Source organism: Perca fluviatilis, chromosome 10, assembly GCF_010015445.1.
Source record: "Perca fluviatilis chromosome 10, GENO_Pfluv_1.0, whole genome shotgun sequence".
Classification (NCBI taxonomy): Eukaryota; Metazoa; Chordata; class Actinopteri; order Perciformes; family Percidae; genus Perca; species Perca fluviatilis.
This window is the reverse complement of record NC_053121.1, coordinates 21,259,212-21,275,227: the sequence shown is the minus strand read 5'-3', so window position 1 is coordinate 21,275,227 and position 16,016 is coordinate 21,259,212. Positions and strand designations below refer to the sequence as shown.

The 16,016-nt window shown below is 41.7% G+C and overlaps 1 protein-coding gene across 1 annotated transcript; it reads right to left on the bottom strand.

The window, feature by feature from the left end:
- Positions 1-4,096: 4,096 nt before the first annotated feature.
- On the bottom strand, positions 4,097-10,236 carry rtn4rl2b (reticulon 4 receptor-like 2b). Its single transcript, XM_039812706.1, has 4 exons — positions 10,087-10,236; positions 8,408-8,634; positions 8,093-8,323; positions 4,097-6,901 (listed from the first exon to the last, which is right to left on the bottom strand). Exons 1-4 carry the CDS (start codon positions 10,133-10,135, stop codon positions 6,032-6,034), a joined length of 1,377 nt encoding a protein of 458 aa, XP_039668640.1. The 5' UTR covers positions 10,136-10,236; the 3' UTR covers positions 4,097-6,031.
- Between the last annotated feature and the right edge of the window lie 5,780 nt (positions 10,237-16,016).

Genomic DNA, 16,016 nt, shown 5'->3' with positions numbered 1-16,016 from the left:
TGTATTAGAAGAAACACAGCAAGTTTCCATCATGTATGTCTTTTCAAACAAGATGAAAGGGTCTAGAGAGTTTCAAAAACTCAAACCATACATGCTGGAAAGTGCTCATTTTTTCTAGTCGATTCTAAAGACATTTTAAGTTAATTAATAAAAGTGTTGTATTAATGGTAGATTAATAATAAAATATTTGTTGTTTCCAGTAAATTCTTGAATAATGTTCAGTGGCTTAGTGATAAGTAACTAAACTAAGGACATTTACTCAAGTACTGTACTTAGGTACGGGTTTGAGATATCTGACAGCTACAGTTACTAGTTACTTTTCAGATTTACATTTGACTTAAAAAGCATAATCATGTAATGCTTTTAACAAAAACCACACAAAGCGATAAGTGGCTTTGTATCAATGCATTGATAAACATTAAATCAGTTTGGGTCATCTGACATCAGGGTGCGACTCTCGGTTCATCCTCTGCAAATAACAATGTGTTAGGGTGTACGTCAGCAAACACGACAATGACACGCAAACGAACGCCAACTCACAGGAGCCAACACACAGCCTCGGCCAAGACGAGCATGGGGGAGACTGAGTGACAGGCAGAGAGAGAGATAGAAAGAGAGAGATGGAGAGAGAGAGAGAGAGAGAGAGAGAGAGAAGTGCTGCAGTGATAGGGGTTCAGACAAAGACTTAGTGACAGCATGTGAAAAGCAGGCAAACACACAAAAGCGAGGAAGAAAGGCAGAGGCAAGAAAAATAGGATAGAGAGTTGGGGGAGAATGAGTGGGCAGTTTGTGATAATTACACATCATCAAAGTCTGACAACTTCAGAGAAATTCTCTCTGCTAATAGCCTATTTGGGTTCCTGCGCCACAAAAAACAGTAAAGATGTCCCATGACCACCCAGGCAGCTGCTTTCAGGCACAGAGGGCAAACGCCTATACTTCTGCCATGAAATAGCAACTTGAAGAAGAAGCACTTGGCCACGATTCAAGTTTTTGATGTTAATTTCTGGAGGTGTTTAACCCTGTCAGTATGCCATCTGCCATCTGCACATTTCTGTGAAATTAAGACCCACACTAAATGTCCTTTTACATAAATATACATAACTTCATAGCTGCCTTGAAAGCTGTTTTACAATGAATTTGTACCATGCCACTGGTCATAATTTTAAATATTTATGATTTGTTGAGTGGAACTTTGTCATCACCTACATGTAACTATTCGTCAAAAGCTTAAATAGCAATAGGCCAATGTCCAATTTTGGACAACAGCAGTGATATTTCATTTGTTTGATTACAAAAAATGTCCATGACAAGTCTAACCCCACGGATGAATGAAGCCTTAAAGCAAAAGTTAGACATTTTGGGAAATATGCTTATTCGCTTTCTGGTGGAGATTTAGATGAGAAAATTGATATCACTTTCCCTTAAGCTGTATGAGTGGTAAAACTCTTCTCATCTCACTCTATGGCAGAAACGGATTTCACAAAATGTCAAACTATTCCTTTAAAGCATGAACACCCTGATGTCAAAGAAAGTCTTGGATTGCCTTACATTATAATACTGGATGCCAAGCACCAGTGAGCAAGTGTAAACTTATCACAGTCATTACAGTGGGATGAAAAGATAAATAACTGTGAATAGTACCAGTAGCATGTTGGGAACAAAGATTCTTAAGAAAAACAAGTTGCACTCCTTTCTCAAAACACAGCATGGTTTGTGTCGGTGTTGCATTCCTATCTTTTGATCGACATTTAATTATTTTGCCTTCTCTATATTTAATAAGGTCAGACAATGGTCTTGATATTGTAACATAAATGTTTACTGGAGATGTTTTAGCTGCATTTGTGTGGTTGTAGTCTATATCCACGATGTTCCATTTCCGGGATTGCTCCGGTGCAGTCGGAAATTCTGCCGGATGACTCTCTTTTCGGACGGATTTCCGTCACCTTTTGCTTTCTTTGTGTCGGAATTTTAAACTCTGGTGGATTTATGAGGACTATGGTTAGCTGCTCCTCTGCTCTCTGCAGGGTAAATCCAGACAGCTAGCTAGACTAACTCTCCAATCTGACTTTTCTGTAGCATGACTAAAACAACTTTTGAACATTTGAATGTTCCACCAAAACAATTTAATTCCTGTGGCTATTTTGCAGCGGCACCGTGGCCCTGTGGCTTAGCTGAGCTCATGACAATTGTGATTAGTTTAAAGAAATGCCAATAAACCAGAGCATGTTTTTCTCCCATCCCGGAATGCTATGTGGACTAGCCAGACCTTTCTCCGCAGTGCTGTGGAGGTAGGTCTGGCAAAGCCAGACTAGTGTGGTTGCAACATCCACTGCAACTATACTGACACAATATTGAAATTACTGCACGGTACCTCATTTGTATCCAAAAGAAAACGCAAAAAAACACCCCTAGACAGAACATTTCATTATGTTAGCATTGTCATTGTGAGCATAGCATGCTAGCATTTAGCTCAAATCACCACCGTACCTAATATAATATATTATATATAAGTGCAGCCTCACAGAGCCGCTAGCATGTTTATAGACTCTTTAAGTGTTGTTATTTTAACAACAACAGCAAGATCTTGTTGCTAACACAAATAGCTTATTTTACTGCTAGACAACAAGGTTTAAAAAAAAACTTTGTTGTCAAAATGTGCATGTTAAATTTAAGGAAATGAAAAGTTCTATTAGAAAGATGCTGCTAAGGACAAAGATGTATGTGTGTTTGAGAATTTATCTGCTGTAAACTATGACTGGAAGGAGTGAGGGAGCTTTCGGAGAAAATTAAAAGAGAGAAAAGAAGAAGAAGGAAAGTGAGGTGGGAAAGTGTTTGAATAATTAGTGAGTTAAAAAATATTAGAGTGGCTAAACCAAACTTCTCTGAACTTTAAAATGTGTGTGTATGTGTGTGTGTGTGTGTGTGTGTGTGTGTGTGTGTGTTTTTGCACATGTATATGTGCAACACATGAGTGTATGCATCATCATCATCATCATGTTGAGAGTTAATCTGTTGAGGGGGTGTGCGCTAATTCTGGGACATATCATCACATTTTCATCCTGCCATGTTCCCTATTCAGCCCCTTTTTTGAATCATACCACACACACACACACACACACACACACACACACACACACACACACACACACACACACACACACACACACACACACACACACACACACACACACACACACACACACACACTGTTTTGATGTCTTCCAGTCAGGATTTCAACCACACCATCGTACTGAGACTGCACTTGTTAAAAGGACTGGTTTGAATCCTACTTAAAGAACAGACTACTTTGTGTCGGGGATAAATATGACGTGGGACTGGCTCTAGTGGCTGTAATTCTGCACCAAGGCTGAATTTCGGGAAAGAGACTTCAGATACAGTATTAGGGGATCACTAAGGCCTATTTAAAAGCATCCAAAAAGCAGCATGTCATAGGACCTTTAATACATGTTTTTAATTGCTCTTAATTAGTTTTACGTAAAGCATTTTGAATTGCCTTGTTTCTGAAATGTGCTATATAAATAAAAATGCCTTGCCTTGCCTTGGATAATATGGCCCATAAAGCTGACTTCTGCACATGGTGAGAAAAGTAATTGGGGCGAGGAGTGAACACAGTCTAACTGTGACCTTCAGCAAACACACACACTATCACACTGGATTCCTTACACTTGCATACACACACTACAAAAACCGGGATTACTATGATGTGATTGTGTGTAAAAAACAAAGTCCAGACTGTTGACTTAATTGCACAAGGATGTCAAGGCTATCAGATGTCAGAATGAAAGACTAATCTGATGATACTGACCACATTCATGTGTATGATTCACTTATTTTACTGTGCTTTAGTGTGAAAGTGTAAACTATAGTGTAAACGTTCTATTCAGCAGGCTATTGATTCAAGACTAGGTGAATGAATTGTTGCAATGCTTTCATCATGAAGTCATCATTGTTGTATACATTGTGTTTGTGCTTATGTGCGAGCTCAATACATTTTGCACATTCTTGAATTCCTTTGTGGCATCCTTAGTAAACAAAGATGACAGTGAAACACTAAGGAAACCCCACACACTTCTGTTTGTTTGTTTCTTTATTTTTTAATGAACCAAAACACTTTCCTAACAAGTTTATCTATTGAAAAATACAGAATCTAACAGCATCACAGTATCCTTCATGTTCTACGCAGGAACTCACAGTCACGGTATGGACTTACTAACATTTGGGGTTGACAAGGAACTTACGACCCCCATGAATAATGCGGATCACAATAGGTTGGATTGGCATCGTGTTTAACAGATTGCTCAATCACTACCCATCCCATTATCCAAATCACACAGTTGAGTCAGAAAGGTTCTCTTATAAAGTACAGCTTTAATATGGGAAAGATGATTTCATATATTAGAGCTTGATTGTCCTCGTGGTCTGTTTATGGTCTGTAGTACCATCCAATACAGATATCACTGAAATCACATAAATCCTTGGATTTACCCATTGTTCAGAAAATAGTAAAAACCACATTCCCATGCATTTCTGAGACTATAGTTTTTCAACAGTTATGGGTCCTAGTAAGGTTATCAGTGAATAAAGGACTTTTTAAACTTTCAATCCGAGCTAAAAAGAAATACACACATCCTCATATATATACGTACCTAGTCACACTGACAGAGACCAATTGCAGGTCAAAGTTTAACAGGAGCCAGCAGGATAGAGACCTGAGGCTTCAAATAACACAAAGAGCTGTGTAGGATTTAGCCCTGGTGTTGTTTTTACCTTGTTCTGTGTCAGTTTGAACATCCAGACAAACAGACAGAGAGAAAGACAGACAGAGAGACAAAGGCCATGTTTTTAAAGGAAAAATAGACACATACACAGAGGCACTCATTTTAGGAAGAGACATAATCAAACTGGTTGTCTTACTTAGACTGTAAAAGTAATTCTTTTCTTCTCAAGACTTTGGTTATTAGTCTATAGCAGTCCAATCCCACTCACACACACACAAACTGAATCACACACCAAAAAAAAAACAACATCAGAATCTCAAGCACAAGCCTTCCCTTTTCAGAGAGAGGAGGAGACAACACTTAAAAACATGGGGGGGCAAAAATAGAGTTTTCACATTTCATTTGTTTGCCTTCCATTTACAATCTAAGTATCTATCGCCACAAACTGTAGTTTACTAAATGGTACCAAATAAAAAATCCAGCTAATCTAAAATACAAAGCAGTTTAGGATGTGTGTATGTACAGTGTTGATTAGTGGTATGTACAAGTGTGGGTGGTGATGGTTGTTTGCTGGCATCGCTGGGATCACACAAGATTTGAATCTGAAGGAGAGAGTAGAGCTGCTCTTGGCTGCAGTTCTGATCCTCTCATTCTTTTCTGCCTTTAGATGAACATCTATAGCCCACTCTGCTCACATTGTATTGATTTTCTTTTTACTTCTCACTGTAATTCTTTCCTCTCAAGACTCATTATCTGTGGTAATCCACCTCTTTCTCATACTTCTGGTATAATCAATCCCCACTTTCATTCATGATGAATGAAATAAATAAGTGAGGAACAATATGTTAGCTGTGAGTGGATGATGGTGAGCACTATAGAAAATAGCTGTTGACGAGTCACAACGCCTGCGTTGTTTATAGCTGTGTTATCAAAAACCACCAGGAGACACCAACAGCTGAGCTGTATATTGTCTCTATCATTTCATCATGTTGCCGTAGATTTCTGCCTTTGTACCGTCACTATCAGAGTCAGTTTCCATGATCTGATCCCTGATTTTAATGCCTGTACTATAAGCAGCAGCTACTTCAGCATTGAATTCTTGTCCTGCTCTACATCAACTCAACTGTTCTCTGCTCTTTAAAACAGCTCCCTGCTGCCTCACCTGTCTCCTGTGTCAGTGTAGCACCTCCTGCAAGTCGAGGAGGTAACTGAAAGGAATCAAGATCCAGGTATTTGTTAGGGTTGGAAAGAGAAATCAGAGGGGAAAGGGGAGTGAAGGAGAGCAGAGTTCAGCCAAAAAGGAAATGGAGGGATAATGTGACTATGGAGAGGGAGAGGAGGTGGAGGAGGGATGGGGTGCTGCGTAAGGCGGAGGACGAGGGGAAGGCTGTGTCATAGCCTGGGGGGCACTCCAGCTCTAGGCAGCGGATGGAGGCGTCTTCATTGCCGTAGTTGGTCCAATATTCTTCTTGGTCTAGCTTGGGGAGCGCTACTTCATCCTCCGACAGTTCATACTTTGAGGAGAAGGTCTCGGAGGGGTTCTTGGGGAGGTACTGAGGCTTTCCGGCAGGGAAGGGGAAGGCCTTCACCGCCTCTGTGCTCTTCTGGTACGAGGCCTTGGATGAAGATACAGGCTTGTGCTTGGAGAACCACCAGCGGGTCTTAGTGCTGAAGGTGGTCGTGGTGGATCCCGCCAGAGAGCCAGGGTCAGGCAGAGGGCAGAGGGCGAAGTCCATCTCCCGGAGGAATCTGAGGTCTTGGCCGCGACGTTGGGATGGGGAGGTGCACATGAGCTCAGAGGAGGAGATGCGGGCCTTGCGGAACCACTCCCAGAGGGGACGAGCCTCACAGCCGCACGACCAGGGGTTACCATTGAGGCGGAGGAACTGGATGCCTTGGGTGTCTTTCATGGCCTGGCCTGGCAGCTCGGCCAGGGAGTTGTTGAACAGGTAAAGGATGGTCAGGCGGCCCAGGTCACGGAAAGCCCGACGGTTGACCTGCCTGACGCGGTTGTCATGGAGAAGGAGGCGGTCCAGGTTGACCAGGCCTCTGAACACATTCTCAGACAGGGCACGGATGCGGTTTCCATGCAGGAAGAGATGGGTGAGGTTGACCAGGTCTGAGAACAGGTCATCCTGCAAAAAGTGGAGCTGATTCTCCTGGAGCAAAGTCAAAATACAAGAAGAAGAATTTAGTGCTGTGTATAAGCACATGGGAAAATTAAGACTGTGTGGTTGGCAAAAGATGTAAGTTATTACTATCAGCTGTGATAGCAGGAAAGAAATCCCTCACTTCCTTTCAAGTTACCATATGTGTACACTTGGGGGACATCCTATTTGAAAGTAGCCTTTAAGTATCTTTACAGAGTTCAGAAATGACCTCTACTGACAAGATTTTTTGCTTGGCAGGGGCGTACTTTCTGATTGTGACAGATCTTAATATTCAAGGACACTCCCAACAGCTGAGATCTCACTGTCAGCTGCCAATAAATAGAGGTGACATCTTGTAAATACATCTGCAGGCTAATTTCCATAGAGTACTGAAATGAATGAAAAAAATCAATAAATTATACAATGTTTTTTTCTCTTTGAGCTTCAAAGCTATTTGGTTCTACCGTGTTGGGTTTTAGGTACTATCTAAATAAAGCTTAGAGTTTAGTTGAGTATTTTTTATGAGTGATTCCCAACTCTTATTTTTTAATAAAAGAGAGTGCTCGGTAGAACTTCTGATGTAAATTAAAGCTTTCCCTCTCTATTGTAGCCTGACATCTGCGTAACATGTTGCATTGGGTTATTTTCAGTCATTTTGCTATAGGTTTCCTTAAAGAGGTGAGTATGTCTTGATCTTCTTTTATTCTACCCTTGTTCCTATAATTATGTTTAATAATTTTGTTTCATATGACAGCAAGAACTGCTGTTGGGAGCAAATGTGTGGGCATACACTTCCTTCTGTGTATTATATATATTGTGTATCATTTTCATTATTTCCCTGCAATCAATCTGAGAGAACTCTGTTGGGCTTGATTAATAATATGATGGTAACAGAAATGTTGTTTTTACACTAATTTTAGCTGCTGAAATGTGTTGCTTTGGTTAGTGTTTTAATATTTTCCTATATATATTCTCAGTTTGCATTTTCGTGACTGTGCAACTCATTGAACCTACTTACTGTAAAACAATCTTCCAACATGCACAGTGTCTCTATGTGTGTGGGTGTTCAGCCTGCATGTTGGCAACTGATGTTTCCATAAATCACTAACACAAATGTGTACTTCTGCAAGCATCATGCATGACTGTCAAATATGTATCTTTGCATGTGTGTGTTTTTAGGTATGTGTGTGCTGGTTTTACCTGCAGGTAGAGGAACTGCAGGCTGTACAGCTTGTGGAAGAGGTCATGGGGGAGAGTGGCCAGCTTGCAACGATGCATGTGCAGGCTCTGCAGCCTCTCCAAGCCCCTGAAGGCTCCACCTTCCAGGCGCTGTAACGGGTTATCGCCCAGATCCAACTCCTCCAGCACCCTGAGGTTACTGAAGGCCCCGGCCTCAACCCACGTTATGTTGTTGCCATACAGCCAAAGTACCTACAGAGTTGAAATAAAAGACTGTTAAGAATTTCTGCAAATATTGCTTGGAATTTCAACAGATGCACACACTGCCATTTTTACCTGTGTCTCGAAGCCAAAAGAGTCGGCACGCAGCTCTGTGATGCGGTTGTTCTGCAGGAAAACACGTTGAGAGTCATATGGCACACCGGCCGGCACTATGGTAAGGTTCTGGGACTGGCAGCTGACCGTCATGGGCGTGGGGTAACACACACACAACCTCGGGCATGCAGACACCCCGCTCGGCTTCACCACCACCAGCCACAGAATCAGCCACAGACACAAACCACCTGCAGAGAGACAGAGAGACAAAGGCGGTTTATTCCCACAAGAAGATAAAAGGAAGACAATTGAAGGTCAGGTTAGAAGCAAAAGGCCATTGTTCCAGTAGTTGGTCCTGGGCAGAGAGACAGGCAGACAAAGAAAGAAAGGTTGATTTCAGTTCTGGCACCAGTCTTTCTTTGCTGTCTGTCAGACCTGTCGCTGTTGTCAGTGATTCTTATTAGCACTGCTGTGCTCTCACCCGTGACTTGTTGGTGCTTCCCAGAACGTTGTGGTTCATATATAATTCACCAGATTACATACAGAAATCATTGACCTATTCATATCCACCGGATCACTTTAGGTCTCCAAAACTGTTGTGACACCTCTTGATTTCAGCTGTTTAAAATAGGAAATGACCACAAATCTACTATAAGGACCTTTAAGAGACAATAAACGTGTATCACACGTGATTCACTGCATTTAATTAACCTGGAGTCCTAGTTCTCAGGCTCTTGAAAGGATGTTTCCGTTCAGTGGTTTACCATGCAGAGGGCACGCGTCAACCGGCAACCAGACCCGGATCAGTTTTGGTTCTTATCAATATTGCAACAGCTTCTTGGCACAGCTCGGATAACGGCGCACAAAAGTGTGCATGAAATAATGATGACGTTCCTATTCATCAGTTGTGCGTAAGATTTTCCAGTGGCTCACCTCTTGACCTCTTAACAAGTTACACTATAGTTGCGCTGGACAATGATGGAAAACTGTAGATGGGGCTCTTAAGTGAAATAAGACACTTTTCTAAAGTCTTCGTACGTCAGCCTACTTGTCGACACGAGATAAGGAAAAAAGTTCGGAATCGTGCGTGCATAAATAGTAGGTTATCTGGATCCCTCCATGCGTAAAACAAAACAAAATAAAAAGATATGGAGAGATTGGTGCGGAGGTTTTGGTCAACTTTATAGTAGAGCCAAAACAAATAAATTAACTTTGATCAGGTGTTGTCAATGACTTTTCCTATAGATCACGATATCACACAAATTCACACATAGCCTACATTTCCTCGAGAGACTATAGGCTACTACTGCCAAATCTTTGCGTTAAATTAACCCAAAAAGCGCGCACTCTGACTTCCTCTGTATGCTTCTTAATTTTATCAACAATTCAACATGCTTTCAATTTACATGGGTGTTGAACAATGTGTAGGCTACGTCTTGGTAAACAATTTAAAGTACATGCAAAATGACTGCGTAAAAGCATCATAAAGTCTATAGGCTATATTCAGATTTTACAGTTTTTTCAGCTGATACCCAGAATAACATAACAATATGACTGTACTTTTTGAAGTATACAAATCTTAAGAAGTGCACATAGAGTGAAAAACTGCAATAATCCAATTAAATCACACAATTGCATTTCCAAAGTCAGAAACCTCTCGGTGCATTCAAACTGCAGGTGCACGATGGAAAGTAACTCACCCTTGAAGTTGCGGGCGCTGGAGCGCCTCACGGTCCTACGACTCTCCATCTCGAACCAAAGCCGAAAGCGAGTTAGCCTGCGCGGCGTGGAAGTGCCTGCTTGCTGCTATCTCTGCTGAGGTTCAGCTCTGGTGAACGAGTTGCTGCGGCTTCAAGCAGTGCCGAGCTGGAGTCCCGCGAAGCTGTTTATACCCGCGGCTCGGTCGTCGCCCACAGTCGTGGGCAGCGGAGGATCCTCTCTACGTCAGCCCGGGAGGAGGGGTGAGAGCCACCGGAGGAAGCGACAAGAAAGGCAGTGATAGGGCTGGTTTTGTCACTGTCTTCACTGTGATGTTAAAAAAGTAACGCATCGCTGTCAACAGTAGGCCTACGATTGGTATTGATTATTAGACTGTTCGTCATGATTAGGTAATTAAAGGCACCATAAAACCCAGTGGCTAGGCTATTACATACGAAATGTTAGAATGTATGATAAAGGTGAGCAAATAGCCTCCTCATTTTGCCATTTTTATAGAGATGAATCCTGAATGTACTTTTAGTAGTTTGATTAAGTAGCCTAACTCTTCTTTTCATCATTTAAGACAAAGCTCAGTGTGGGAGGAGGTTGACTGATTAGCCATGAAGAAGTGGGATGGAGGTTTTTGGTGACAACAAACTATGAAATTCTGGGATAAAGTACGAATATTTACTAAATAACTGGTCATTAAGAGTGTTTGTTTGTGTGGTTCCGCCGTGGAATGCGCTCACAAGGAGGTTGGAGGAGGAGGTGTAAAAACTAATTTGGCATTAAAGCCAAAAAATCATCTGTCTCATTTAGTGTAGGCCAGTTCTGGAAAGAAGCCGAGAGCCGCCTACAATTCAGCACAACAGATGAACATGAAAGGGAATCCCAGCGGTGGAGCTAAATGATTCAACGCAGCATATGGACTGATGGCATTTGTGTGAGGAGGAGAGATGACAATAGGCTACATAGTCATGATACATCCAGGTAAGTTTGTCATCAATGAATATTTGACATGTATTAAAGCAATTCATTATTTACTGTAAATGCTGTAATGGGCAGATGGACGGATGATGTGTGATAGAGCATGCTGTCAACTCGGTTGAGTGCTGCATGTGGACGGGACGTGGGAAGGGACATGGAGGTCTTTTGACTCCATGTGAAATAAACCGTGTCAGGGTGGGCCGTGGTTTACTCACAAGTGAGTCCTCCCTTCATAACAAGGGTCAAGGCCAGCCAGGTCCACCATGATGATGATCATCTGTTCCCAAGTGAATACACACTCACCAAGAGCTGCTCCATGGAAGGTCATCTGCAACTCTAGGCTGTGAGCAGCGCAGATCATAAGTTGCGCGTCTGGAGTCACACCATTTCTTGGCTGCGGTGTAGTGATTAGGGGAGGCAGCTCACCATCCAGGCATTAGTGGCCTCTACGGGGGTCTGTGGGACACAGAAGGTCGCTCGCGTGTGTGTGTGGGTGGGTGGGTGAACGTAATGTATTCACACTGTTCTTGGCCCCAAGGCAACTGGGGGAGGCAGCCAACTCACCAACCAGACTCCATCTTCAGGGAGGCTGTGTGTGTGTGTGTGTGTGTGTGTGTGTGTGTGTGTGTGTGTGTGTGTGTGTGTGTGTGTGTGTGTGTGCGCGCGCGCGCACGTCTATGTGTGATGCTAAAATGACCCATTCAAAATAGCAGATAAAATGCATAAGCTACACACACACACACACACACACACACACACACACACACACACACACACACACACACACACACATCTTTTTACCAGTGTTTTTAGCTGATGATTGTTTTATCTTGTCTTTTAATTTTATGTTTTTATTATCTTATCATCAATGTTGTGATTATCAGTTTTTATGTTAAGCACTTTGTGTTGCATTTTATGCATGAATTGTGCTATATAAATGAAGTTTATTATTATTATTATTATTATTATTGCATCTTCTCAGAAGCCTGCTGTGTCAAAGTGAATCACAGGCACACTGGCATTCGAACTGGTGTAAACACAGCATGTTCAATGATCTGTCCTGATCCTGAAAAAACGTCTTGATGATTCCGTCCATAACCCTCACTTACTCTTTCTCTCTCTCTCTCTCTCTCTCTCTCTCTCTCTCTCTCTCTCTCTCTCTCTCTCTCTCTCTCTCTCTCTCTCTCTCTCTCACACACACACACACACACACACACAGTGCTGACGACCTTCTGTGTGGACAGAGTGTTTTTCTGCACACTGGGTACATCATGGTCGAAGGGCAAGAAAACTCAATTGAGATATTTTCATGTGATACAGAACACCTTTATTTCACCTGAAATGTGTCTCCACGGTGAAACAGTCTGTGGTGGTAGTCTTAGACTCAAAGCATCAGGTAAGGGTTTTAAAAAAGTTTCCATTCTTCAAATCCAAGCTATTACTGTAAATGTTGTGTGAGGCTCATACGTGTAGAAGTTGTATGAATCAGACAAAATGTGGGTGTCATTTGAAGCAGCAAAGGTCTGACAAGACTTTGTTAACAAGATAATGAATCATTTGATATTTGTTACAGTGTCAGAAGAGAAGACTCCGTGTGTAAAGTTCATATTCGCAACAAATTTAAATATACACCCGTTCAGGTCGTTAAAGGCCTCAAACATGTAGTTAAATGTAATGTGGGTGTTAGACTTAGAATCAGTTTCTTGTTGATAAATTCATTTAGGAATTATTTTCAGTAAAGTAGATCCATGTTGATGCCATTTTTCATCCTGCAACAGTTAAAAGCTTAAATTATATACCTGAAATCCTATTTAAATTTGGTTTTACAAACACGGAGAGGCAAAGTGAGATAAATCCTACATTGTGAGTGTGTTTTGTGTGTGTATGTATGTGTGTGTGTGCCCTGCATGATGACAAGCAGCCACATAAAGGGTTAGAAAAAGTGAGATAAACTGTATGGCCAAAAGTATGAGGACACCAAAACATTACATCCATATGACAAGCACAGGTGTTGGATCTGTTCTGTTCAAGTGTCCCAGTAAGCCATGGCAGTGTGACAGTGAGCCAGCACAAAGGGAATTCATTTAAAAAAAAATCATTAACAGCTGTGATTTTCCTGCTGTGCCATATCAAAAGTTCTCTTGTGAAAAAGGTCTGTAGGTTAAAATTACATTATATGCTGTAGCATTATGATTAACCTTAACTGAAAGCAGTGGAGGTATTCAGATCCTTTACTAAAGTAAAAGTAGCCAATACCACATTGTAGTAATCCATTACAAGTAAAAGTCCTGCAGTAATAAGTAAAAATACATAAGTAATAGTATCAAAAGTAAAACTATTCATTGTGCAGAAAATGCCCTCTGTGAGTGTTAGATTATAATGCCTTACGTTATTGGCTTATTATTACTGATGCTTTCCTGTGTAAGCAGTATTTACTAGTTGGTCCAGTTGGTGCTAATCTAACTACTTTTGGATGGCACAAAGAAAATACATTGCCAGGAAGGATAAAGCCTGACATCCAGAATGCGGCTCTGCGCCGGATGTCAGGCTTTGCCCCTCCCCTTCTGCAATTTGTGTGTTGCCGTTTTCAAAATCCCTTCACTACTGGAAACAACAACAACAACAACAACCTCCGAGCTGGCAAGCTATACGCTGGAAATGGCAAGTTTTGACAAAAATCTGGATCGTGCAACAAGGCAGGCCTGCTTGGTTTTTTTGGTGAATGATTCTAAAGATTTACAAAGAATATGTTTACGATATTTACTATGTAACTGGGATGTGCCAGCATTTTTGCCCACCGGTTATGGAAAAGTTGTATGTTCCAAGCATGGCCTATCATCTGTAGTGAGGTAGCGAGGGTAACGTTAAACAGAGACTTGGCGTGAAAATACCATGGTTTTAGTCGTGATACATCAATAGAATACCAGGTGAAAACCCTTTAGTCAAGGTGGGGAGCTGCAGCTTATTACGCCGGTAAAGATAAAAGCACAACCAAAAAAATGCTGCTGGCCAATTCTCCATCGTATAAGGATCACCAGAAACATTTATTGGCAATAATAAATGGAGAGCCATCCTGCAAAAGCCAACATTTTAAGTTTAACAATGCATCCAGCTAATTTAAAGTGCTCATATTATGCTCATTTTCAGGTTAATAATTGTATTTAGAGGTTATATCAAAATAGGTTTACATGGTTTAATTTTCAAAAAACACCATATTTTTGTTGTACTGCACATTCCTGCAGCTCCTCTTTTCACCCTGTGTGTTGAGCTCTCTGTTTTAGCTACAGAGTGAGACATCTCACTTCTGTTCCATCTTTGTTGGGAGTCGCACATGTCGTACATAGGTCAGCACTACATGCCAGTCAGTTGCTGAGTATGAGTGCGTGCCACGCTAGCAGCTAGGCGAGCATTATAACGTGTGTTACAAAGTAACGCACGTCTGTCACGGAAGTAAAGGCCTGACTACAATAGAGCTGTTTGGAGCTTTTGTGAACAGTGTTTTCTGTTGGAGATGGTAAGTCCCTTTGGGGTGGACTTTGGGCTTTTTCACTTTGTAAACCTATTACATGCACAAAAAAAGATATATAACACAATAAAGGAAAGGGGAAAAGCCAAAAAGTATAATATGAGCACTTTAAATAGCTAGCCTAAGATGATTTTGATTGGTTTAAAGAAATGCAACCAGAACATATCCCAGAATTTATCTGTGGTGTAGCCAGATCCCGCATTGTGGAGATAAGTCTGGCATTGCGAGACCAGGTATTTTAGAAGGTCTTGTGTTTTGTCTGTAAAATTGTGATGTGAAAAGGATGTCCCTTTCTGTCTGAGAAACGACATTTCCCTGTGAAATGTAGTGAAGTAAAAGTGTATAAGATAAAACTGGAACGCATATGAAGTACAAATATCTCAAAACTTCTCTGTACAGCACTTGAGTAAATTTACTTTCCACCACTGAAACAAACCATGAAAAACCGTCCCAGATCAAATTTGCGGGGCGACCTCTAGCTCACCCATTAAGAGCGTGCACCCCATGTAGGCTGAGTCCTTTGCAGCGGCCCGGGTTTGAGTCCGGCCTGTGTCCCTTTGCTGCGTGTCATCCCCCATCTCTCTCCCATCTTTCCTATACACTGTCACTAACAAATAAAGGAAATATAGTATAATTCATTATTCACTGCATTATTTTGTCTTATTAGAAATTACACTTTGTTTTGAGTTACAACCAAAAACTCAGAGCATCAATAAGCTCACCTAGCCTGTTTAGTCATTCAGTATCAGAGATAATTTGTTTTCCCACCAGCTTCCCATAGCAGATGGAAAACAGCACATTAAGGTTGATAGAGTGAGGCCATTACAGTTTTTCTGCTGTTGCTATGTGTCATAAAGACATCCTCTGTCCCTCCGACAGATTTAGTCAGATTAAAGAAAGCAAAACACCACACCACAAATACCCTCATTAACAAGCCTGCTTATTTGTATCCGCCACTCCTCCCACCTTCGCTCCCATCTATGTCATATAGCTGTTTATGCAAGTCTTTATTTTTAAATCGCCAAGATACTGAGGTTTTGATCATCATATATGACGCAGATGCAAGGGGGAAACCTGTCACCATACACAACTTGCCTGCACACATGCACACGCGCGCACACACGCACGCACACACACACACACACACACACACACAAAATGCAGCAGACTTTTTTCTGTGCTCACTGCGCTGTCACACAGCAGGTGTACAGGGAACTTGAGAGAGGCTGTTGTGGGGGTTGCTGTGTGCCTGTTATTTCAGGTTTAAACCCTGCCAGAGATGATTCTGCCCCGTGTGAAGCCTCTCCACCACTATCAGGAACATCATGGCAACTCCTACCCAGACTGCCAAGAGTATAACTGGAGACAACAGACTGTCCCCTGAGGCTGCTGTGAATTCTGATTAGTTTGAACTTCATT